Source organism: Ailuropoda melanoleuca, chromosome 10 (genome assembly GCF_002007445.2).
Source record: "Ailuropoda melanoleuca isolate Jingjing chromosome 10, ASM200744v2, whole genome shotgun sequence".
In the NCBI taxonomy this organism is placed as follows: Eukaryota; Metazoa; Chordata; class Mammalia; order Carnivora; family Ursidae; genus Ailuropoda; species Ailuropoda melanoleuca.
In genome coordinates, this window is record NC_048227.1 from 6,958,114 (window position 1) to 6,981,507 (window position 23,394).

A 23,394-nucleotide genomic window follows, 5' to 3' on the forward strand; every position below is an offset into this window, starting at 1 on the left:
CAGACGCTTAACCGCTGTGCCACCCAGGCGCCCTGCGCCATTCTTTTTAATACCTCCATAATACTGCTTCTTATGAACAATATTCCTTGACCACAATCCAACAGCCTATCTGCTGCTAAACATTTAGGTAACCTCGACTTTTCCTATTGTAAACCATGCCACAGTGATCATCTTTAAGGGGTGCCCAGATTTGGGCAAATACACACGGATATCTGTGGGGAGATTCTAGAAAGGTAAGGTGGGGTCAAAACCACGCACGCTAGAAAGTTTGAGTCACTGTCCGAGAAGTTTCCCCCAACCTACAGTCTTAGCATCAGTATATATGAGTGTGTCTACCTACATCCTGGCCAACACGCAATGCTTTCAGTCCCTTAAACAGTGGTCACTGTGACAGCTGTGGTTTTGACTAGGATTTTCCTTAGTACTAGTGAACCTCTTTTCCGACGTTTACTGGCTGGGGGCACGTCTTCCTCTGGGACTTGATTTTTTCTGTTCTTTGTCATAAAGAGTTTCCAGTCCCACCTTATTTGACCGGCCAGTCGTTTATGCCACTGTTGCCAGCAATAGAATTTTAGGTTTGAAATGATTTTCTGTTGGAATTCTGCCGACAATGTTCCACGGCCTCTTAGAACCCATGGTTGCTATTGAAAAGCCTGACGCAATGCTGATTCCTGATCCTTAGTACGTGACCTGCTTTTTTCTATCTGAAAGTGGTTAGGGTCTTCTCTTCCCCCTGCCACTCTCGAATCTCATGACATGCCTTCCGTGGGTGTCCTTGCATTCATCACATGAGACCCCTTCTAATCAAGAGACTTGTATCTCAGTCCCAGGAAATCTTCTTGGGTGGTTTCTCTTAAGCCATTTTTTTGGTTCTTTCTGTTTTGAACACTTTTGGTTGGATGTTAGACTTCCCAGACGGATTCTCCGAGTCTCTTTCTCTTGGCTTTCTTGCTTTCCTTCTCTCCTGCTCTCATTTCATTTCTCTTCGTTGGATTTTACATTTCCACCCTTGTAGTTTCCATTTCCCAGAGTGCTCCTGTGTTCTCTGTCTGGTTTTCATGGCATCCTCCAAAGGCTGTCAAACGAGGAGGGTCAGGGGTGGATAAAGTACCTGGGCTTACTGTGCCTTCCCCTCTCCCCTGAGAGCCCCCTCTGAGGTCCCGCATGACTCCTCCAGTCTGGATTCTGGTGCTGCTAGCGGGGGCTGCCTGGGGCCAGGGCCACATGCCTACCCCTGTCCGGTAAGCTGGGCTCAGGGGGTAATCAGGGGTGGCTCCAAGGGAGGGCAAGGGGCAAAGCTGGAGGGGGCAAGCAGGGTAACGACAAAGGACACAGCCCTGGGGAGAAAGAGGATGATGAACAGGAATGGTGGGGGGAACCCTGCAGCCCGAGAGCCTGTAACTAAGGGGTGAGAAGCTCAGCGGGAACAGGACAGAGCCCAGGTGTGAGAGAGAGGGAGGAGGCATGGAGTTGGGGAGACAGAGAGGAGAGGTGGGGCCCTCAGAAAATGGACGAACCCAGGGCAAATTCAGCAGATAGGAGACTTCAGGTAGAGGCAGTGAGACATGATGGATGGCTTGGTGTCCTGGAGCTTGTTGGGGGGGATTTGAGCAAATAGAACTTGCACAAGTAAAGCGGAGGGCTGTTCAGTGTGGCCCACGCCACCTGGGGAGGGGCAGCTGGCTTCTCTGTGGGGTTCAGTGTGTGAGGAGGGGCCATTGTTCTGTAACTCATCTATATGTTCAGTGGCCAGTAGCTGGGGCAGGACCACCTGCCACCCACCTGGCAACATGGGACCCACAGAATCCCCACTCTCAGCCCAAAGGAGAGAGCTTCCCCAGGTGCAAACACTTGAGTCCTACTCGAGAATCTCCATACACAGGAACTGGAACCTCCTCGAGCGAGGCTTTACCATGTGTGCAACCTTGGGCACAGAGGCGCTGAGGGAAACCGTGGCAACGGGAGGAGCTCGGAGGGGAGATGCTTTTTCTTTTTTTTAGGAGATAGATGAGAATTTAATGTGAGGAGGACTTTTGAAAACCTTAAAGAAGACAAGTAAACACATGTTCACTGCCTACACTTTAGTGAGATATGGTTAACACGAAAGGAAAAGTCTTCCATGAATCACCACTCAGAAAGCTCACGATCTTCGACACTTATGATTCTTGATAATAACCAGTATTCTTTTTTTCCCCCCCCTCCTTTTTCCAAATCAACCCCAAGGAAAGAGAAGCCTCTGGACTGGAAGGCAGTTGCTCGCAGCTCTAGGGATAACTGTGAGTTGGAAACCAGCACCATTCAGATCTCTCTTCTTCCCCGGGGTGGCCACCTCCAGGGCCCTCGGGGCTGAGTGATGGCACAGACACAGAGTGAATGTTAGAGGGTGGAGGAGACATGGAGGCATAGAGGCCAAGCCCTACCTGGAACAGTCATGTTCAAATTAACAACAAAATGTATGCACCCAGAAAAAGCCTGTCTGCCCGGCTGAATCCAGCCCCAGGGACCCCAGTTTGCGACCCCTGTCCCAGAAGCCATTCTGCCCTGACCTCTGCCCTGAATTTCTCCTAAGAGATTCTTATGTCTTGGATTCTCTCTTAAGAGGCTCTGCTCTGGACCCTAAGTCTCCTAGAGGCTGCCTTCTCTGCGCTTAGCAACCCGTTAACCCCCAGCCCCCAGTTTGGCCCTATCCCCCATCCTGGCCTCAGAGCAGTCCTTTCTTCCCAGCTATTCTCACCCAGTGTGACTTTGAGGATGACTCCAAACCCCTCTGTGATTGGACCCAAGCGTCCACAGATGACGGGGACTGGATTCAAGCCAGTGGGCCCTCCCCCACTGGCAGCACCGGTCCCCCTGGGGGGTACCCCGATGGAGGTGAGGAAGCCTAAGGTTTAGGAAGACAGCTGGGAGGTGGGCTCGGGCAGACCTGGGTCCAGGGAGAAGGGAGGCAGCTGGAAGTGGGTTCCTGGACTCCAGATGGGGCGTGGGAGGGGCAGCTGTCAGGGGCGGCAGGGCCTCCTCACCATCCTGGGCTCTGCCTCCCCCAGAGGGCTGCTACCTGCACATGGAATCAAGCACCTTCCACCGGGGCGGGGTGGCCCGCCTACGCAGCCCCCCCATTTGGGAGCAAGGCCCCCTCTGTGTGCACTTCGCCTACCACATGTTTGGGCTGTCGTGGGGCGCCCAGCTCAGACTGCTACTGCTCAGGGACACCAAGAAAAAGCACCCCAGCCTGCTCTGGAAGCACATTAACACTCAGAGCCCCTCCTGGATGCCCACCGCTGTCACCGTGCCTATGGGGCTTGTCCTGCCCAGCCAGGTGAGGCCGAGCGCAGAGCCTTGGGCCCCAGGGGGAATATCTGGGTGTGTCGGGGGGTGGGCAGGAGGGGCTGGAGCAAAGAGGGGGCGCGGGGCTGGGCCATCTGAATTCAGGCAGGAAAACTGGGAGCCCGAGGCAAAGGAGCTTCCAGGGCGGGTGGTCCCCTCCTTTCTCCCACAGGTGATGTTTGAAGGAGTAAGGGGCAGCACAGCTTACCTGGACATCTCTCTGGATGCCATCTCTATCCATCGGGGCTCCTGCAATCGGGGTAAGCCTCTGTCCCTCTTCCTCTTTCTCTCTGACTCCACCAGCTGCCCAGGGTGGCAGAAGTAGCTCAGGGACCACGACCCTGCGTTCTCCAGAGTTGGGGCTGCTTGCTTTCCTCTACCTCCGCATCTCACACATTTGAATCCTGAAGCAGCCACACCTAAAGAGAGGTTCTCTTTTAACAGGGTTGTGGTAATACCTTTTCTAGAGTGACCAACTATTCCAGTTTGCCCTGGGCTGTCCCTCTTTTTTTTTTTTTTTAAAGATTTTATTTATTTATTCGACAGAGATAGAGACAGCCAGCGAGAGAGAACACAAGCAGGGGGAGTGGGAGAGGAAGAAGCAGGCTCCCAGCAGAGGAGCCTGATGTGGGGCTCGATTCCAGAATGCTGGGATCACGCCCTGAGCCGAAGGCAGACGCTTAACCACTGTGCCACCCAGGCGCCCCTGGGCTGTCCCTCTTTTTGCATTGAAAAGTCCTGCATCTCAGGAAACCCTCAGTTCCTGGCCAAAACGGGATGTCTGGTCACCCTGTTACCCCAGATTCACGCAGAATCAGCCCTCTAAGCTGACATTAGAGACTCATGGGGAGCAAATTCAACCGAAGGAAAATTCCAGAAGCTGAGTGCAAGGAACTAACACTTACTGAGCACAGGATTATGCTAGTTGCTCTCCACAAATGATCTAATTTACCACAGGCGGGGACTGTTGTTCCCAGTTATAGATGAGGAAACGAATGTGCGGTTTAAACAATCTGTCCCAGGAATAAACCGTTAAGGGGTGGGACTGTATCTGCCTCAAAAGCCCACCGTGGCTGACAGTAGGACACAGACTGGGACAGAATTCTGACACCAGGCTAAGGCATACTTTTTGGAGCTTCATCCTCCTAGAAAAAGCTAAATCCTCCCTCCCCCTTCTTCTTCCCCCTCAGTCTGCATGATGCAGACATGCAGCTTCGACGTTCCAAATGATCTCTGTGGCTGGAGCTGGATCCCCACAGCCTCTGGGGCCAAGTGGGTCCAGAAGAAGGGGTTGTCCGGGGTGCCAAACGTGGGGCCTGAAGATGATTTCTCTAGCCCTGGTAGTGAGTAACGGCCACACTTCCGTCCTTTGCCTTTCTGGACTTCGAGTGACCCCTGCAGGAGTTTATGATGTTTGCCAGACTAACAGACAGTAACTGCCCTGGGATGGCCTGGGGTGAACCCCAGCAACCTCAAACCTCTGTCAGCTCAACTTATTCGGCTGACCAATGCCGTCCCACAAACTAACCCTAACCCTAACCCACGCTCCCTAATTTCTTTTCTAAGTTCCCCCCTCTTTGTTCTCCGGCCCTTTGCATTTCTCCATTCTCAATCCTCTCCCTTCGTTTTCCTGTTTTTTTCTCTTCCCCTCCGTCTCCCCCCACCACCCATAAGTCCTTTCGGCTCACTCCAACGGCAGGCTCTCCTTCCTGGGCTCTTTCCTGCTGCCTGAGGTCTGCCTTCTAGAAAGACCTGGAGAACCACCCCTTCTCTTCACTTGGCCTATCTCTGCATTTCACCGACCGCCTCACAGCATTAGCACCCAGGCCGAGCCCAGCGGCCTCAGTAAATGTTGGCTGCTGTTTTGGTATTCTCTGTCTTGCTTTTTCCCTCTTGCTTCCTATTTTTCCATCTTCTCTTTTTCTCCCACTTCTTTCCACCAACCAGCTATCCCAGCATCACCCTCCTTGCGTTTTCTTTCACCATTTGCCATTCCTTTCCTTCCCCTTCCTCCTCCTTCCCTGCTGTTTCCTCTCTTTTCTGTCCCACTCCCCCCACTCTCCGCCTCCCTCCCCTCCAGCCCTCTTTCCTGCCTTCCCAAAGCCCGCCTTTCCAGAACGGCCTGCGTGAGCGTTCTCACCGGGGAGGACCGTGTGGGAGTCAGGGAAGAGCACGCCTGCGCGGCTTTATTCCCCTCCCCCTGCTACCAGTTGGTCACAGAGCGAAGTCCAAGTTGATTGGCTGTCTGAGCTGCTGGGGGTGGGGGAGATGCCGGGTTCTAGGCCTTGGCTCGGCTCTATGTCGCTAGTCTCTGTCCCTAGTCTGTGTGAATCAACTATATCCAGTGGGTCAAGAACCGGAAGAGGACACGACTCTCGGGGACCCAAAGCGTCAGAACTCAAAGGACGGGATTCTGGCTGCTGCTTCTGAGAGGATGCTGCGTTTCATATGGCAGTGCTTGCGTCCTTACCACCCTTGCCAAGCATTTCTGGAACGCTCGAAGGCTTCGGCCAGTTGTAGGCCCACCTCAGAGCTGGCTGATCCTAGGCAGCTGTTGGAGCTTCCCAGGCCCAGGACCCCTGCCATCACAGGGCCCTATCCCTGTGCCGGACTCCCTCAATTTCAGCCACCCACCTTACTGGCCTTTCACTTCCTAGGTGGTTTCTACATGCTCCTGGACACCAAGAATGCAAAACCAAGGCAGAAATCTGTCCTCCTGAGTCCCCTGAGCCATTCCTCTGGCTGTCTGAGCCTGTCCTTCCGCTACATCCTCCGTGGACAGTCACCTGGTGCAGCTCTCACCGTCCATGCCTTCATCATGGGTGAGACGCAGTCGCTGGCTTTACACGGACTTGAGGCTCATCTCCCAGGGTTGAGTTGACGGGAAACTATGGGGCATCCCTCAGGGCCTAGGGAAATCTAGGATATATGCAAGGTTACTCCATGGAGTGGAACCAAGAAGCCAGGAGAGCGCTGGCTTCTGGAAAAACAGATACAAGTGCCAGGAGAGTGAGCAAGGAGGATTGCTTGCATTTGGGAGAGAGGAATACACTCCCAAGTATTCCCTTTGCTACTCATCCTTCTGAGTATAGGTTTGAAGTCATTTTTCAGTCCCCTTCATAAGTCAGTTGTCTCTCAGATTCCTTCCATTGCAGGCAGCATCCGGAAACACACTCTTTTCTCAGGACAACCTGGACCCAACTGGCAGCCTGTTTCTGTCAATTATACAGGCCAGGGACAAATTCAGGTACAGAGGAGCAAGAGGTCAGGATTCCTTATACGTGGTAGGCACCTCTGATATTGAAATGGATTGAGGGTCTGAGCACTGGGAGCCGGGTGCCTGGGTTCCTGCATAGAATAAAATTAGATGGGGGGAGGGTTGGGGCATTTGGGCTAGATTTTCACTCCCAGCCCCCTTTCTCTCTCTCTTCAGTTCACCATGGTGGGTGTGTTTGGAGAGCCGGCCGTGGCAGTGGATGCAATCAGCATTGCTCCCTGTGGGGGTGAGAGCAAGGCCCCAGGAAGACCAAATCGCTCAGAACCGGGGGAGGGATGGGGGAGGAATAGGGAGCATGGCCCACATTGCTCACATCTCCCATTTTGACCCCCTAGAGAGCTTTCCTCAGTGTGACTTTGAAGATGATGTCCATCCCTTCTGTGACTGGGCCCAGGCTTTAGGGGACGGTGGACACTGGACCCGGGAAAATGAAAATATGCACACCCAGGGTGCAGGCTCTTTTGGAGGTGAGGAGACTGACGATCCCCCAAGCCAACAAATGACTGAATCTTCTCCGGGCTGGGGGGTTGGCTGGTGTGACTGATGGAAGAAGATATTGTAGGTGGTGAAGATCAGCCAGCCCGTGTTTACTGGGAGGCTGCCATGGGGTCCGAGCTGTGGAGATGACAAAAGTAGAGTGAGTTGAAGATGCTCATGGCCGTGGGGGGTCACTGAGACCCCCAGAAAATGCAGGCATCTCTCTTTGCCCAGCCCAAGCGTTCAAAATCCACAATCTCATTTTCAGTCAAGACATTTACTGATGCAGCCAGCAAAGGAGTCTGGGCTGCTGGCTTGGTTTTCCCTTTCTTTCTGATCTTGCCTTCTTCAGTTGGAAGTCCAAAACAAGCAGGAAAACACACACACACACACACACACACACACACACACACACACACACACACAAAACCCCTGCTACAATGCCGGGAGTTTGCGTGTTTGCATCAGACCCTCTTTGGAAAGCACGGTGTTTCTAGAGAAAACAACACTGGGCTGTCCTGTGGAGGTTTGTCGTCTTGTCCTCCTTTTGATTCCCTTCTTTTTTTGCCCAGGAGGTCGCTATATTTTCGTCGAGGCTGACAAGTTCTCTGAGGCAGGCCAGTCTTTCAGACTGGTGAGCCGGCACTTCTGTGCCCCGGGTGCGATCTGTGTGGAGTTTGCCTACCACCTGTATGGCCTTGGAGAGGGCACTAAGCTCAATCTCCTGCTGGAGAGTCCTGCGGGCAGTTCCCCATCTCTCCTCTGGCACCGCATTGGGTCTCAGTGTCCTGACTGGCTAAACACCTCCGTCACCATCCCTTCGGGGCATCAACAACCCATGCAGGTGAGAGAGAGAGCGCGCCCTGTCAGCGTCTGCTGGAATGTGGTGAGGGGGGACACAATGTCTGGGTACAATCAGGGCTGGGAAGATGGGCCTCTGGAAAGGGAGCAGAGCACAGGTGTTCACCTCGGTGTCCCCGAGAGGGATACCTGTCTCCTGAAAAGGAGCGGGGGCAGAGTTGGACTGTCAAGGCTAGAACAAGGTGGCCTTTTGGCAGAGGACAGACTGACCAGGAGAGCCCCTGAGCTGCCAGGGATTCACTTTCATTTCTCTCTTCTCTGTCCCTCATTACCTTCAGCTGATATTTGAGGCCATCAGGGGTACCAACACTGCCTTTGTTGTTGCTGTGGATTTTATCTTGATCAATCACGGGACTTGTCGAGGTAAGACAAAACCCAAGGCCCCAGAAAGGGGGCCGTGCTCTGAGATGACCATCTCTTGGACTGCTGAAAATCAAGTTCTCTCTTTCTTGAGTTTTTTTTTTTAAATAGATTTATTTATTTATTAGATAGAGACAGCCAGCGAGAGAGGGAACACAAGCAGGGGGAGTGGGAGAGGAAGAAGCAGGCTCCTAGCGGAGGAGCCTGATGTGGGGCTCGATCCGGTAACACCAGGATCACGCCCTGAGCCGAAGGCAGACGCTTAACGACTGCGCCACCCAGGCGCCCCCTCTTTCTTGAGTTTTGACGCAGATGTGTGTTCCATATTCTGCCCGCATCTACCTTCCTGGTCTTACCGGGATGCTTGCTTGAGTGAATGTGATTCTGATGCCATGAATTTCTGTGGCTGGATCCACAACCCCTTTACCTAGTGGACAGCATTCCTGAAGGGAGGACAGACATCCTATTCAGATTGTGTTTCCTGTATCCGGCACAATGTCTGACGTATATTAGGAGCAGTGTTTGTTGAGTGTTTGTTGAGTGAGTGAAGGTTGGGGTTGGAAGTGGGAGAGGTGTAAGCTACCCTTTGAGCCTACCCACTCCAATTCGAAGTTAGTGAAGAGGGTGATGGTATGATTTTGACTGAACTCCAGGGTTTATTTGTTTGTTTTTCTTTTCAGGAACAGTGCCACCAGAGCTTCCTTCCAAATATCCAGTTTCCCTCCCTGGCCCTTCTGAAACTCCTGTCTCCACAGGAAAACCTATGACTCCTATAGAAAAACCTATGGCCCCTACAGGAAAACCCATGGCTCCCACAGGAAAACCCACTGTCCCCAGTGAAATAGCCACTCTCCCTACAAAAAAGCCCATGGCCCCCTCAGAAAAGTCCACTGTCTCCCCAGAAAGATCCACCTTTCCCCCAGAAAAATCCACCTTCCCCACAGAAAAACTCACCATCCCCACTCAAAAGCCCACCATCCCCACAGAAAAGCCCACTATTCCCACTGAAAGACCCACTGTCCCTGCTGAAGAGACCACTGTCCCCCCTGAAGAGACCACTGTCCCCCCTGAAGAGACCACTGTCTTCACTGGAGAGTCTACCATCCCCACTGAAAAATCCACTCTTTCTATTGAAGAGTCTGTTGTCCCCATTGAAGAGACTACTATACCCCTTGAAGAGCCCACTGTCTCCATGGAAGAGTCCACTGTCTCCACTGAGGAGTCCACAGCCCCTCCTGAAGAGCCCACTGTCTCCACAGAAAAGCCCAATGTCCGCACGGAAAGGCCCACCATCCTCACAGAAAAACCCACCATGCCCACTGAAAGGACCACCATTTCCACAGAAAAGCCTACTATCCCTGCAGAAAAACCCGCAGTCCACACTGAAAGAACCACCATCCATACCACCATCTCCATAGAAAAACCCACTATCCCCATAGAAAAGCCCACTGTCCACACTGAAAAACCCTTGGTCCCCACTGGAAGGACTACTATTACCACAGAAAGACCTACAGTCCCCACAGAAAAACCCACCATCCCTACTGAAAAGACCACCATCCCCACAGAAAAACCCACTATCCCCATAGCAAAACCCACCATCCCCACTGAAAGGTCCACTGTCCCTACAGAAAAACTCACTGTCCCCACAGCAAAACCCACCATGCCCACTGAAAAACCCACCATCCCTACAGAAAAACCCACTATCCCTACAGCAAAACCCACCATCCCCACTGAAAAACCCACCATCCCTACAGAAAAACCCACTGTCCCCACTGAAAGGTCCACTGTTCCAACAGAAAAACCCACCATCTCCACAGAAAAACCCACTGTCCCCGCAGAAAAACCCACTGTCCCCACTGAAAAGGCCACCATGCCCACAGAAAAACCCACTGTTCCCACTAAAAGGCCCACCATCCCCACAGAAAAGCCCACTGTCCCTATAGAAGAAACTACCATCCCCACTGAAAAGACCAGCATGCCCACAGAAAAACCCACCGTCCCTATAGAAAAACCCACCATCCCCACTAAAAGGCCTACTATCCCCACTGAAAAGACCACTGTGCCCACAGAAAAACCCGCTGTCCTCACTAAAAGGCCTACCATCCCCACAGAAAAACCCACTGTCCCTATAGAGAAGACCACCATGCCCACAGAAAAACCTACCGTCCCCACTGAAAAGACCACCATGCCCACAGAAAAGCCCACTGTCCCCACCGAAAAGACCACCGTCCCCACAGAAAAAACCAGCATCCCCACTGAAAAAACCACCATGCCCACAGAAAAACCCACCATCCCCACAGAAAAATCTACTGTCCCCACTGAAAGGCACGCAGCTCCTACGACGCCCCAGCCCAGTCCAACACTTGTACCAATTGGGCCACCAGTCTTGGTGACGCCTCCTACGACAGCTCCAAGTACCTCCATGACCACGGCAACCCCTAGACGTACTCCAGGTATGTGATGGAGCGTTGGGCAAACAGCAGAAAGTAAGAGACTGTGAGTAGGAAAGAGAATTAGATAGATGGATGCGTCTAGTTAAAAACTGCAGTCTTAGAGGAGAAACGATTGGGACATGGTAACTTTAGAAAAAATGAGGACTCTCCTGACCAAGAGGGAAGCAAGGCATATAGTTGGGGGTGGAGGTTGTTGGGACCCAAGCACTAGGCTTACAACATCTTTTTTTTTTTTTAAATAGAGATATAATTCGTATACCATAAAATTCATTCTTCTAAAGTGTACAATTCAGTAGTTTTAGTATATCCACGAGATTGTGCAAACATCCGTTTCTAAATCCAGAACATTTTTATGAGCCCTAAAGAAACCCCCTACCCATTAGCAGTCACTCCACATTCTCCCCGGCCCCCACTGTGCCCCATCACCTGGCAACCCCTAATCTATGTTCTGTCTCTGTGAATTCGGCTGTTCTAGACATTGCACACACACACAATGATGTAATATGTGGTCTTTTGTGACTGGCTCCTTGCACTCGGCATCATGTTTTAAAGGTTTGTCTGTGTGCGAGAACTTCAAGTTCATCCACGTGTCAGATCCTCGTTCCTTTTTATGGCTGAATCCTAGGGACCTCCTTCCTAGAGAACTTGAGGGTGCGGGTAGAAACAGGAAATCTCCCTGAAAAAAGCAGTAGAGTGAAGGCTTGACGCAGGGTGTTTTCCCCTTAGCGAGGTGCCCCCCAAATGCCCACTACGAGCCCTGTGCCTGCCCAGCATCCTGCGAGAGACCCAAGCCCAGCTGTAGGCCCCTCTGCAAACCCGGCTGTGTCTGCAATTCTGGCTTTTTGTTTCATGAGTCCCGCTGCATCAATGTATCTTCCTGCAATTGCTTGTACAACAACAATTACTATAAGGTAAGACCACTGGGAGGCCAGGGCCCCGAAGAGAGATGGCGAGAGGGTTCTGCCTTCATCTCCTCCCCAGGGGAGATGACTTGGGATCTGTTGGGACCGTCCCAAGGGGCCAGCTCACAAGCTGGTGAAGTTACACAATGGTGGAGTGATTCTTTCCAAATGTGTCTTTTCGTTGTCCTCTCTGTTCATGCGGTAAATATTTGCTGAGTACCCACTTTGGCCCAGCTAGTACTCACTGGGCCAGCCAGGTGGTCCAAGACCTTTCTCATCTCCTTTCTGAGGAAAGCTGGGGGTCCCTGCATATTCAGAGAGCCCTGAATGCTGAGTAGAGCTTCGGGCATGTTCAGGGCAGAACAAGCATTCCAGAATCTTCTTCCAAAGGAACTTGCAAATCCTGTCAAAACAGAGGAGTTACCATCTCCCCAAATTGGTAACCCGCCTCCCTCCCCAGGAAGATTCGAAGCAAGCAGAAGGGGCACAGGCTCTGAGCCACTGCTGTCCAAAAGGGATAGCATGCAAGCCTCACACGTTATTTTATGTTTCCTGATAGCTATGTTTTTAAAAATTAAAGGGAACAGGTTAAATGAGTTCCAGTAATGTACTCAATCTCTATTCTCATTTCAACATGTAATGAGTTCGTAATGAGATCGCTTACCTTCCTTTTTCTCCCCCATACTAATTCTTTGAAATCCAGTGTGTATTTTTACACTTAGGACATATATCAATTTGGACCAGCCACATTTCAAGAGTTCGATAGCCACAAAGGGCTGGAGGCCGCTGTATTGGACAGGGCCACCCTAGAGTCGAGCCTATCAGAGCTTTAAATCTGGGTTCCAGCTGATTCTTTTGCTGGGTGACCTTGGGCAAGATTCTTTTCTTCTTCAGTTCTGTTTCTGTGTCTACAAAATGTGTCCATAATATCTGCTTACCTCATAAGATTGTTGTGAAGATGATGTTAGATCCTAACTTGGACCGAGTACTTAATAAATGTTATAATTATTAGCTAATTATGATAAATATCATATGTAAGTTATTGTAAGCACGTTAAGCTATTCACTAGCGTCCAGTGGCTCTTCTCAGCTCCAGTGTTCTTCCCATCTGTCATCTGAGATGCTATTTGTCTCTTTGGGCACCACTTTCTCCCCCACTTCCCTTTAACCAGTCTCTTGGGTGTCCCTGTGTCAGGGACGCAGGTATGCATGTCTTATAAAGATTCATTTATGCATCTAACGAATGTTTCTTGAGTACTTTCAATCCTCCTGGAATTGGGGCCACCACGAATAGGGCATGGTCCTTGCTCTCCTAATGCTCTCAGATCCTGGGGGACTCATGAGGTCTTGGGTCACTCTGATACAGCAAGTGTTTCTTGAATGAGAGCTCCTGCCAAGCAGTGTGCTATGTGTTGAGGCTACAAAAGTGAATAAAGAGACAGTCCCTCACAGAGTGCTTGCAATCAAACAATCACAGAAATTTACACGAAGGTGCAATCGTGGTAAGTCCTGGGAAAGAAAGGTACCCCGAGCTGTGAGGATGACCTAGTCGGGGGGTCTGAGAAGTCTTCCTGAGGAAGTAGTGACCCTTGAGCTGAACTCTGCTGGCTGGTTGCATAAGAATGATTTGGAAAGGAACAGAAAAGCATTCCAGGATGAGAGAGCAGCATATGCCAATGTCCTGTGGTAGACAGGAATATCTGGTAGGGGTTGGGAAGAGGAAGAGTATGAGCAAGTTTAGGTCTGCAGGTTTGGTGGGGAAGGGCGAAGGGCCCCCAGAGCTACAAGGTTGTGACTCTGGATCCCCTGCTCCCAGCCTGGGGCGGAGTGGTTCAGCTCTAACTGCACAGAACGTTGCCGCTGCAAGCCTGGCAGTCAGATGGAGTGTCAGATCTCCCAGTGCGGGACACACACGGTGTGCCAGCTAAAGAACGGCCAGTATGGATGCCAACCCTACGGTGAGACCCTCCCTTCATGCTACGCCCGCCAGCCTGTCAGAGTGGGTATGACGCCAGGGTCCCAATCCCTCCCTTGACCAGAGGAATCCCCCTGGGTGGGTGAGGTGGCTGCGGGACCTAGCCTGCTGCTTCACGTGCTCCCCACCTCCTCCCCTCGCCAGGCACTGCCACGTGCACTGTCTATGGAGACCCTCATCAAATCACCTTTGATGGGAGACACTTTAGCTTCACGGGCAAATGCACCTACATCTTGGCCCAATCCTGCGGCAACTCAACAGGTAGGGCCCTGGAGATGCCTGGGCTAGTGGTCTAAGGTCAGAACGGCTGTGCATGGGAGCACAGAGGGTGGCAGGGAAGGGCTGGGGGTGGGGGCAGATGGGGGAGACTCGATATGGGAACAAGACCTTCTGTAGAACAAGAGTTGACAGGTCCACGCCAGAAGCAAGACTTTCGCAGGACCAGACTGCGGGGGAGAGTGCCCTGTAAGACACTTCCCTTTATCAGCAGTTTCCAGGGCCCATTTTTAGCGAGGGCCCGCTTGGAATAATGGGAATCATGGCGATAGAGGGAAGCGAGAACTATTACAAAGCCTCACCCCGGAGGATGTCCCAGTCCCTTGGGGAGACAGAGTCTCAGCAGAGTTGCGATTCTGGAAGAAGGCTGACAGTCACATCTGGGTCCCGCCTCCCCTCTCAAACTGCAGGGCCAGGGCCTGGGGGGTGGGGGCTTTATCTCTGCAGCGCCAGGTGTGGGCGCCATCCCTAGTGGACGCTCAGAAATGCTTGTTGAGGGGCGCCTGGGTGGCATAGCGGTTGAGCGTCTGCCTTCGGCTCAGGGCGTGATCCTGGCGTTATGGAATCGAGCCCCACATCAGGCTCCTCTGCTAGGAGCCTGCTTCTTCCTCTCCCACTCCCCCTGCTTGTGTTCCCTCTCCTCTGGCTGTCTCTATCTCTGTCGAATAAATAAATAAAATCTTTAAAAAAAAAAAAAAGAAATGCTTGTTGAGGGGATGCCTGGGTGGCTCCGTTGGTTAAGCGTCTGTCTTTGGCTTGGGTCATGATCCCAGTGTTCTGAGATCGAGTCTCACATCGGGCTTTCTGCCCAGCGGGGAGCCTGCTTCTCCCTCTGCCCCTCCCCCCACTAACCAGAGCTTGCGCATGCGTGCGCTTTCTCTCTCTCTCTCTCCCCGTCTCTCAAATGGATAAATAAAATCTTTTTTAAAAAAGAAAGAAAGAAAGAAATGCTTGTTGAATGAACCCCTGGGTACTCTTGACCCATCTCCCCACCCAGAGCCATTCTTCAGGGTGGCAGCAAAGAATGAGGGTCGAGGACAGGAAAGCATGTCCATCCTGAGCAAAATCTATGTGACGCTGTCGAAGGTCACCATCACGCTGCTTGGGGGCCGGCGCGTGCTGGTGAGTGTACTCTCCTCTCCAGTCCTGCCAGTGGCTCCAGGCCTGGCTGTGGCCTGTCCCGTGGGCGGCCAGGTCCCAGCTGGCACTGCAGCCTCCGACCTTCTCAGGGACAGCCTCCAGAGCATTCCATGTGTTACCAAGGATTGCTGTGGAGGGCTATCGTGCCTTCCAGCGTGGACGTGGGTGTCTGCTGGGGGTTCTCCTTGACCTCCCCCCCATCTGTGTCTCCCTTGACCCACCTTCCAGGTTGGGGATCAGCAAGTCACCCTCCCCGCCATACCTTCTAAAGGCATCTTCCTGGCTTCAAGTGGGCGATTTGTGGAGCTGCAGACGGTGTTTGGTTTGCGGGTGAGATGGGATGGTGACCAGCAGCTGTTTATGAGTGTGCCCAGGTGAGGGGTGCACAGGCAGCTGCCACTCCGTGCTCTGCCCCTCCCTCCCTCTCCCAGGACCTTCCCCTAGCCCTCCCCTTCCCTTCCAAGCACTAACTCTTAATCAGGGGGTAGGAAGCACCTCCACTGGCAGGCCTCCCTTTGGATGAGGAGACAGGAGGAAATGGCTTCAGGGCAGTGTGATAATAGCAGGATATACACACAATGCTTTGGGAATGTGCTAGAAGAAGTCACTAATGGGCCTTGGGAGCTGAAGAGTGGTCACTTGACCCCAGTCTTCCAGAGAGAGCTGTTCCCCAGAGAAACCAACAAGGGAAAGAATGCCTTTGTGATGGTGAATGGCAAACACAAGGAAGAAAACGGGAATGTGGGAAGATGAGGTGTGAGTGGAAGAGGGGAGCAGGAAGGATGGCTCCGGGGTGAGGGATGGGAAGTCCTTGTGCCCTTGGCAGCTGGCACACACCCTGGCTTGAAGTCTGCACCTGTTGAAGTCTGCACCTGTTAATCGTCTGCTCTGCCCTTCTCTGCCCTGGTCCCTCGGGCGACTGGAGCCCCTTCTCTCCATTAATGCTGCCTCCTCTCCCCATGGCCCCAGCACCTACTCGAGAAAACTCTGTGGCTCTTTGGCAACTATGACGGGGACAGTAGCAATGACAACCGGAAGCCAGATGGCAGCCCGGCGCAGGACGTGGAGCTGGCAGACAGCAGAGGACGAGGACAAGGAGTGAGGACATCCCCACCCCTGCCTCTGCCCCCCTGCTCCTTTGCCCTTCCAAGAAGCACGCACCCCACCTGGCATCACCCCTTTTCTCCTTTCTCCTCTCCTGCATGCTCCCCACATCTGTTGTTCTCCCTGCTCCCATTCTGGGCAAGTTCACGAGTTTCTCGCCACCACGCTCCCCCCCACCACCCAGCCGCCATCTCTGGTGCGCTCAGGTGACACTGAGCAGCCTCCCCTGCCGGCTCAGCCCCGGGTTTTCCCGCCTCCTTTCGGGCTCGGGGTTCAGATGCTGTCCACTAGGGGCTGCCGTGAGCCGTGACACTGCTGGGGTTGGGGCCCGGGAGGGAGGCGAGCCTCGAGGGCATGTGGGGTGGGTCCGTTCTAGGTGCCAGAAGAACCCAGCAAATCCTCCGTCTTGCAACAGGGGCTTTCTGAGCAGTCTGTCGGCGCTCCAGTTCTGTGGTCGGCTCATGGACACCCACGGAGCCTTCGAGTATGAAGGGGGGACGGATGGTAGGGCTGTGAGAGGGGGTTACTTGGCACCTGGGGTCGTTCCCTCTGACCTGGCCTCTTTTCCCAGGGCATGTCTGCCTCACCTCAAGGCCTCTGTGTTCTTGAAGAACTGCGTGTTTGACATGTGTAAATTCCAGCGGCTGCAGTCAGTGCTGTGTGCCCACATGGCAGCCTTGACCGAGATCTGCCAGGATGCTGGCTACACAGTCAAGCCCTGGAGGGGACCCGAGTTCTGCCGTGAGTTGTGCCGAGTGGTGGGGCCCCTTCCTTCACAGGCAGATGCGAGCAGAGGGCCGGCATCTAAGTGTTAGCACGGGCTGGGGGGCCCCTGGAGAAACCCCTTTGCTTCCACGCATGCACAGGGAAAGCTGCAGTCAGAAACAACCAGCGAGAAAAGTCACAGTCCCTTGCACACCCTGAGCCCTCCCAGCCACTCGAGGCTGTGTGGAGCAATGCCCATCTGTGTAGACACATGCCCGGGTCATTCACTGAACACAGAACACACAGATTCCCGGCGTGAGCTCCTGCACGGCCTCTGGGGAGCCTGCTTTGGGGCAAGGCTATGCCCTGGATCGAGGCCCCATGGGTGTTCTCCCCTGCTCTCCATCACCCTGACTGCTCACTCTGGGCATGTCTATACAGCAGCCGAGACACTTGGATCTGTCTGCGCCCTTGGACCTGCCTCTTGGTAGCTCCCTGCAGGCCCCTCTCCGGGCCCAGGGCAGAAGCTGAGCTCTTTGGTCCCGCTTCTCCCGGTCACTTTCTGCTTGTCTGGATTGGGCAGAAGCCTCTAGCAGGGGGCCCTCTGAATGCTGGCCTCCGAACAGACTTCGTTCCCTTTTCCCTGTCCTGCCCTCTGCTCTTCTCACGTCTGCTTCTCCCTCCCCCAGCTCTGACCTGCCCGCCCAACAGCAGGTACACTCTCTGCGCCAAGCTGTGCCCTGCCACCTGCCATCCCGGCTTCTCCGGCATGTCCTGCCAGAACCGGTGCGTGGTTGCTGCGAGTGCAACCCAGGCTTCGTGCTCAGCGGTCTGCGGTGCGTCCCCCAGTCCCAGTGCGGGTGCCTTGACCCCATGGTGGGTTACTTCAAGGTGAGCCTCTGGGACTGGGTTGAGCCCGTGTGCGGGGCAGAAGGCCCGGAAGCCGCAGTGGGGAGGGCTGGGGGGAGGGCCATTGGGGCCCAGATCTGCTTCCCCATTTCTTTCTCCAGCTCTGGGATGGAGCCCTAGCCGCCTTTCCCCACGCTGCCGGCAGAGCTGAGCCCCCAGGCTCTCTCCCCTCCATGCCCCTGAGACATTTTCCCAGAGTTTCTCGTCCTCCGAGGGCCCAAGCACTTCTGTGTCATCTGTGCAAACCCAAGTATCTTTCCAAACAGCGTGTCGTCCACTGCCATGGGCCCCTTTCTCTGCTGAAGGCCTTTGGCCCCGACCTGGGCCCCTGTCTGCACACTCCCTCAGAAGCAGCATTTGGAGCCAGACCCTCGTCTGCAGTGCTTCTCTCTTCCTTCTTTGCCTGTCCCTCACCCTGTCCCTGGCAACAGCACTGGTGTCCGTCACAACTCTCAGTCCCGCTCGGGGCTGGCCCGCTGAACGCTCTGTCCGTGCCTTGCTCTCCCGTCAATTTCACCTTCTCTGCAGCCCCTTTGTCTCTGCTCTGCCTCCAGCCACCAGGCCTGTCGGAGTCCTTCACCTGCTCTGAGGTTGTCAAATGCCCGCCGCCTCCTTGAAGCCTCCCTGATAAGCAAAGTCAGAAGGTTTCCCTCTAAACTTCTATAGCAAGTGCTTATTGTCTGTGTCGATGGCGGGAAACTCGCTTGGGTCCCCTGATTGTCCTCTTCGGGTGCATATCGTGTGGGAGCACCTCATCAATTAGTTTACTTGTTTACTGCCCCCCCACTAGGTCATGAGCTGTTGGGGCAGAGACATCGTCCATCCAGTTCATCCCTGAATCCCTAACATCTATCTAGTGCAGAGAGAGAGCTATCTGCTGAAATAGCAACGGGACAAACAAGTGAAAGACTGAATAAGCGGGCGAATGCCAGACTTGTGCAGCTAAGCCGGAGCTTCAGGATGGTGGGAATGGCTCTCCGTCGAGCAAGCCAGGGATCCAAGCAGCCGTCGGCCGGCAGTCAGACCTGGGAATGATCTCTTTCCCTTCCTTCCTTCCTTCCACGCCCCAGGTAGGGGAGCAGTGGTTCAAGCCAGGCTGCACACAGCTCTGCGCCTGTGAGGGCAACAGTAAAGTTCGCTGCACGCCGTGGAGGTGCCAGGCCCAGGAGGTCTGTCGTCAGCAGGATGGCATCTATGGCTGCCATGCCCAAGGTGAGCAGCCAGGTGGGAGGCGAGCCGGGGCCGGGGGCGGGAGGGGGTGCTGCCCATGTGGCCTCAAGCGAGGGCGTGGCTCTGCCCTAAAGCAGGCACCCCAGAGAGCTGGAAGGCATTGGGTCAAGCCAGACCAGCCTCTTCACAGACCCAGTGAGGTTGGGGCAGTCCCTGTGCTTGAACTTTGCAGGCCAAGCCTCCCACACGGAGGAGCCATGGGTCCCACTCCAGTGTGGACCGGCCGGGATGGCAGCTCAGGGTTCGGGGGTCTCTGATGCCATCTCCTCCACCCAGGGGCCGCCACCTGCAGTGTCTCAGGGGACCCCCACTACGTGACGTTCGATGGAGCCCTGCACCACCTCATGGGCACCTGCACCTACGTCCTGACCCGACCTTGCCAGTCCAGGTCCCCAGAGAACTACATCGTGAGCGCCACCAATGAGTTTCGCGGCGGGAACCTGGAGGCCTCATACGTCAGAGCCGTCCATGTGCAGGTCTTCAACCTGAGAATCTCACTGATCAAAGGCCACAAGGTCATGGTGCGTGCCTCCGCTCACCTCCCCGGGCCCCACACCTCCAGCCCACTCAGGGCTTCTTCGCTGCCCGTCCTCACGGGGGCAGGCCCACCTGTCCGGCTTCTGGAGCCCCTGGGGGTAGCTCACACCAGACCCAGCCCTGGATCAGCCCCAATTCTGGAGACGCATCTCCATCCCTGTCTGCTCTCTGGTCCTGGCCCCTGTTATCCTTGTCCCAAGCGCCTTTCCCTACCGTGTCCTCTCTGCCTCTATAGCTGAATGGTCGCCGGGTGGCCCTGCCTCTGTTGCCTGCGCAAGGCCGGGTGAGCATAAGGCCCAGTGGTTCCTTCACCCTCCTCTACACGGACTTTGGGCTTCAAGTTCGCTATGATGGGAACCATCTGGTCGAAGTGATGGTGCCGTCTTCCTACGCCGGCCGGCTCTGTGGGTTGTGTGGTGAGTTCCCTGGGCATCTGCGGGCAAGAGTCTGTCCTGGTCCTGCTCACCCACACATTGAATTAGGTGTCCTAAGCACTGCCTGCCCGTTCATTGTTTGAGGGCGCTGTGCAGGAGTGCAGGTGTGAAGGGAAGCCAAGGTGAAGAGAAAGAAGAGGTGAACCTTGGTCTGTTGAGCGAAGAGTGAACTGACCCTTCTGGGAGGCCGGGGGTGGTCCCGGGGTGGGCTGCTGGTGGGGTGCCTCAGTGGCCTCTAACAGGCCCCTCCTCCAGGCAACTACAACAACAATAGCCAGGATGACAGTCTGATTCCCAACCAAAGGCCTGTGGCCAGCTCTGTCCACCTGGGGGTCGCCTGGAAGTTACCGGAGTACTCTGAACCGGGGTGAGCTGGGAATGCGGGGAGCCAGACCTGGGTGGGGAGGTCCTCTGTGCATCCCTGATCTCTCTGAGCCTGGAATGGACCTCCCTTGCCCCAACTTGGTCCTGGGCTTACTGATCTGTCTCTTTGGAGAGCCCTCTTGGGAAGTCCGTCCTGAGAGCTAACCTTGTTCCTTCCTGCTGCATCTTCTGACTTTCCTACTTGAGGGAACACTTTGTTCTCTTCTCCTGTCCTTATCCCCCTCCCATTTTCCCTCTCCACTTTTGCTTCAGTGTTTGGGAAGTTTCCTCCAATCCTAAATTCCTTTCCCTTCCCCTCTCCTCATTTAGGTGTTTTGCTGAGCGTGGCAAGGCCTCCAGATGCCTGGAGAACAGAGAGGCAAACAACTGGAAAAAGAATTGTGATATCCTAGTGAACCCTTGGGGTAAGCATCCCTTGCTAGCCGCTTTTTCCTCCCCTAGTGATAGGTAGAGGAGGGGGACTGGTTAGGGAGGGAGGAAGGATGAGACATGAAATAGAGGAAAAGTCAGGAGGAAGGCAAGCAAAGGGAAGACAGAGGCGGTGCTCACCTCGGGAGCTCTGATGGATCAGTCACTTTTTTTTTTTTTTTTTGCATTTCAAACAGTAGGTTCTCAATAATTATGGGTTTTTTAAATTTTTATTTCTTTATTTTGAGAGAGACAGTACGAGCAGGGGGAGGAGCAGAGGGGTGGAAGAGGGAGGGAGAGAATCTCAAGGAGAGTCTGCGCTGAGCGCAGAGCCAGACGCGGGGCTCAATCTCACAACCCTGAGATCATGACCTGAGCTGAAACCAAGAGTCGGGCGCTTAACCGACTGAGCCCTCCAAGCACCCCAGTAATTACTGGGTTTTGCTTGAAATGGATGTTGAATTCACCCCAAAGCAATGACATGATTCTTTTCCTTTCCAATCCGACTCTTTGTACTTTGTTTCATCCTCCAGGACCCTTCTCCCAGTGCCACGGGGTGGTGCCCCCCCAGACCAGCTTCACCAGCTGTGTGTATGGCCAGTGTGGGACCAAGGGTGACACTCTGACCCTGTGCCGCTCCCTGCAGGCCTATGCATCCCTGTGCGCACACGCTGGCCGGGCCCCTACCTGGCGCAACAGCAGCTTCTGCCGTGAGTGACCGACCACCTGCTCTCGAAGCCGCCAGATCCCTCTCTCTCTTCCTCTCCTTCAAGTCGGCTTCACTCTCCCTTCACAGCCTGGCCCTCAGTCCCAGAAGGAACCCTCCTCCCTCGCTTCTCTTTCCAGTCTCTCCAAGCCCAAACCCCCTTCTCAACTTCTCTGCCTGTCCTGGGAGCCTCGTCCATCAGACTCCCTCCTCGCCAAGACGTTTCACCCTCATTTCGTTACTGCCTCCTTCCTGTCTGACCTGGGCCAGCCCTGTTCCCTTTCTTCCTTACTCTCTTTTCCAGGAACTCTTTTTCTTTTTTTTAATGTGGTAAAATATACATAACATAAACTTCCCATTTAAATGATTTTTAAGTATCCAGTTCTGAGGCTTAAAGGACATTCACAGTGCTGTGCGCCCGTGACCACTATCTGTTTCCAGAACTTTTGCATCTTCCCAAACTGAAACTCTGAAGCCATTAAACACGAACCCCCACCGCCCACCCCGTTCTTCCCTCCCTGGCCCCGCAACCACTGTTCTGCTGTGTGTCTATGAATTTGACAACTCCAGGGACCTCACAGAAGTGAAATCATACAGTATTTCTCTTTTGGTGAGGGGCTTGTTGCACCTGGCATGTCCTCAAGGTCCATCCGTGTTGGAGCGTGGGCCAGAATATCTTTTTTAAGGCTGCAAATGATTCCACTGTATGCACAGACCTCGCTTTGGGTATCCGTTCATCTGATGAACGTTCTCGGGAACTCTCGAAGCCCCAAGGTCAGGGAGCTGGAAATCACTACCCCTGCTCACACTGGTTTCTTCTTAGCTCTGAAGTGCCCTCCCGGGAGCAGCTACAGCCCCTGTGCCAACCCCTGCCCGGCCACCTGTCTCAGCCTGAACACCCCAAAAGACTGCCCAGCAGGGCTGCCCTGTACCGAGGGCTGTGAGTGCCAGAAAGGCCACATCCTGAGCGGAACCTCTTGTGTGCCCTTCAGCCAGTGCGGCTGCATCAACCAGGACAGTTCCTACCACCCGGTGAGGGGCTAGACCGCAACGCCCCGTGTCTGGGGGCAGGAGGGCTCAGAGCCTGTGAAGGGGTGGGGGGCCGTCTAGGGGGCTGAGCAGCAAGTCCAGAAGCCAAAAGGTTGAGGAAGGCTAGGGATGGAGGCAAGCAGTCAAGGGCAGTGAGCCTGGGGGCGGGGGCGCTGGTGGAGGGGTTCAGTCCGACTCCAGCTTCCAAACTTCTGTTGGCTCTGCTGATGCCCACGTCCCACAGGTCGGGGAGAGCTGGTACACAGACAGCACGTGCTCCAGGCTCTGTACCTGTTCTGCGCATAGCAACATCTCCTGCTACCAGAGCACCTGCAAGCCCGGCCAGCTGTGCTGGCCCCTGGATGGCCTGCTGCGCTGCCGAACTTCAGGTGGGAGGCCCCTGAAGTCACTGAGCCTGCTCTCCCCGACTCCCCCTCCCCCTCTCCCGCCGTCTGTAGCACAAGGCTCCCCTCCCTGCCTTCCCGAAGAGCTTGGGGGGGGTGATGACCCCTGTGCCATCAGGAAGGGCTCTTCGGGTTCCCTTGTGGTTCTCCCAGCCACGAGTTTGATGGGACAACAATACCCACTCCGCCCCCAAGCCTCATCCTTATGGAGGCCCGGACCGCTCCTCAGCCACCCTTCCCTCTCTGCCAGGCATGGGGGTGTGCCGTACCTCGGACCGCTCCCCGTATGTGACGTTCGATGGCACTCGCCATACCATTCGGGACACCTGCACTTATGTCCTGCTGAAAGTGTGCCACTCCACCATGGACCTGCCTTTCTTCAAGATCAGTGGCAAGCATGGGAAGCGGAGAAGCCACCCCGCTGCTTTCTACCTCCACCGGGTCAATATCGACATCTCTAACACCCGGGTCACTTTGGAAGAGGGCCACCGCGTGCTTGT

General features: G+C 54.4%; 1 protein-coding gene and 1 long non-coding RNA gene across 3 annotated transcripts in view; one reads left to right on the forward strand and one right to left on the reverse strand.

Annotated features, from left to right (window-relative positions):
• LOC109490901 lies at nt 1-5,500 on the reverse strand. Of its 2 annotated transcripts, none has more exons than XR_002144254.2 (3): nt 5,465-5,500; nt 3,533-3,743; nt 1-1,075 (listed from the first exon to the last, which is right to left on the reverse strand). It is a non-coding gene; the product is annotated as an uncharacterized LOC109490901 (long non-coding RNA). The 2 variants fall into 2 exon arrangements; XR_002144255.2 differs by lacking the exon at nt 5,465-5,500 and adding an exon at nt 4,230-4,575.
• Nucleotides 5,500-23,394, forward strand: part of LOC100466278 (zonadhesin) — a 26,082-nt gene continuing 8,187 nt past the window's right edge. The window contains 28 exon segments of the mRNA XM_034669531.1: nt 5,500-6,146; nt 6,480-6,571; nt 6,758-6,827; nt 6,937-7,068; nt 7,651-7,922; nt 8,218-8,302; nt 8,980-10,752; nt 11,479-11,663; nt 13,470-13,611; nt 13,773-13,889; nt 14,902-15,026; nt 15,273-15,418; nt 16,014-16,036; nt 16,039-16,111; nt 16,113-16,142; nt 16,525-16,632; nt 16,720-16,889; nt 17,543-17,644; nt 17,647-17,744; nt 18,833-18,974; nt 19,269-19,513; nt 19,765-19,945; nt 20,219-20,330; nt 20,657-20,751; nt 21,289-21,465; nt 22,285-22,493; nt 22,735-22,879; nt 23,145-23,392. Coding sequence (XP_034525422.1) covers nt 5,759-6,146; nt 6,480-6,571; nt 6,758-6,827; nt 6,937-7,068; nt 7,651-7,922; nt 8,218-8,302; nt 8,980-10,752; nt 11,479-11,663; nt 13,470-13,611; nt 13,773-13,889; nt 14,902-15,026; nt 15,273-15,418; nt 16,014-16,036; nt 16,039-16,111; nt 16,113-16,142; nt 16,525-16,632; nt 16,720-16,889; nt 17,543-17,644; nt 17,647-17,744; nt 18,833-18,974; nt 19,269-19,513; nt 19,765-19,945; nt 20,219-20,330; nt 20,657-20,751; nt 21,289-21,465; nt 22,285-22,493; nt 22,735-22,879; nt 23,145-23,392 — 5,685 coding nt within the window. The 5' untranslated portion in view covers nt 5,500-5,758.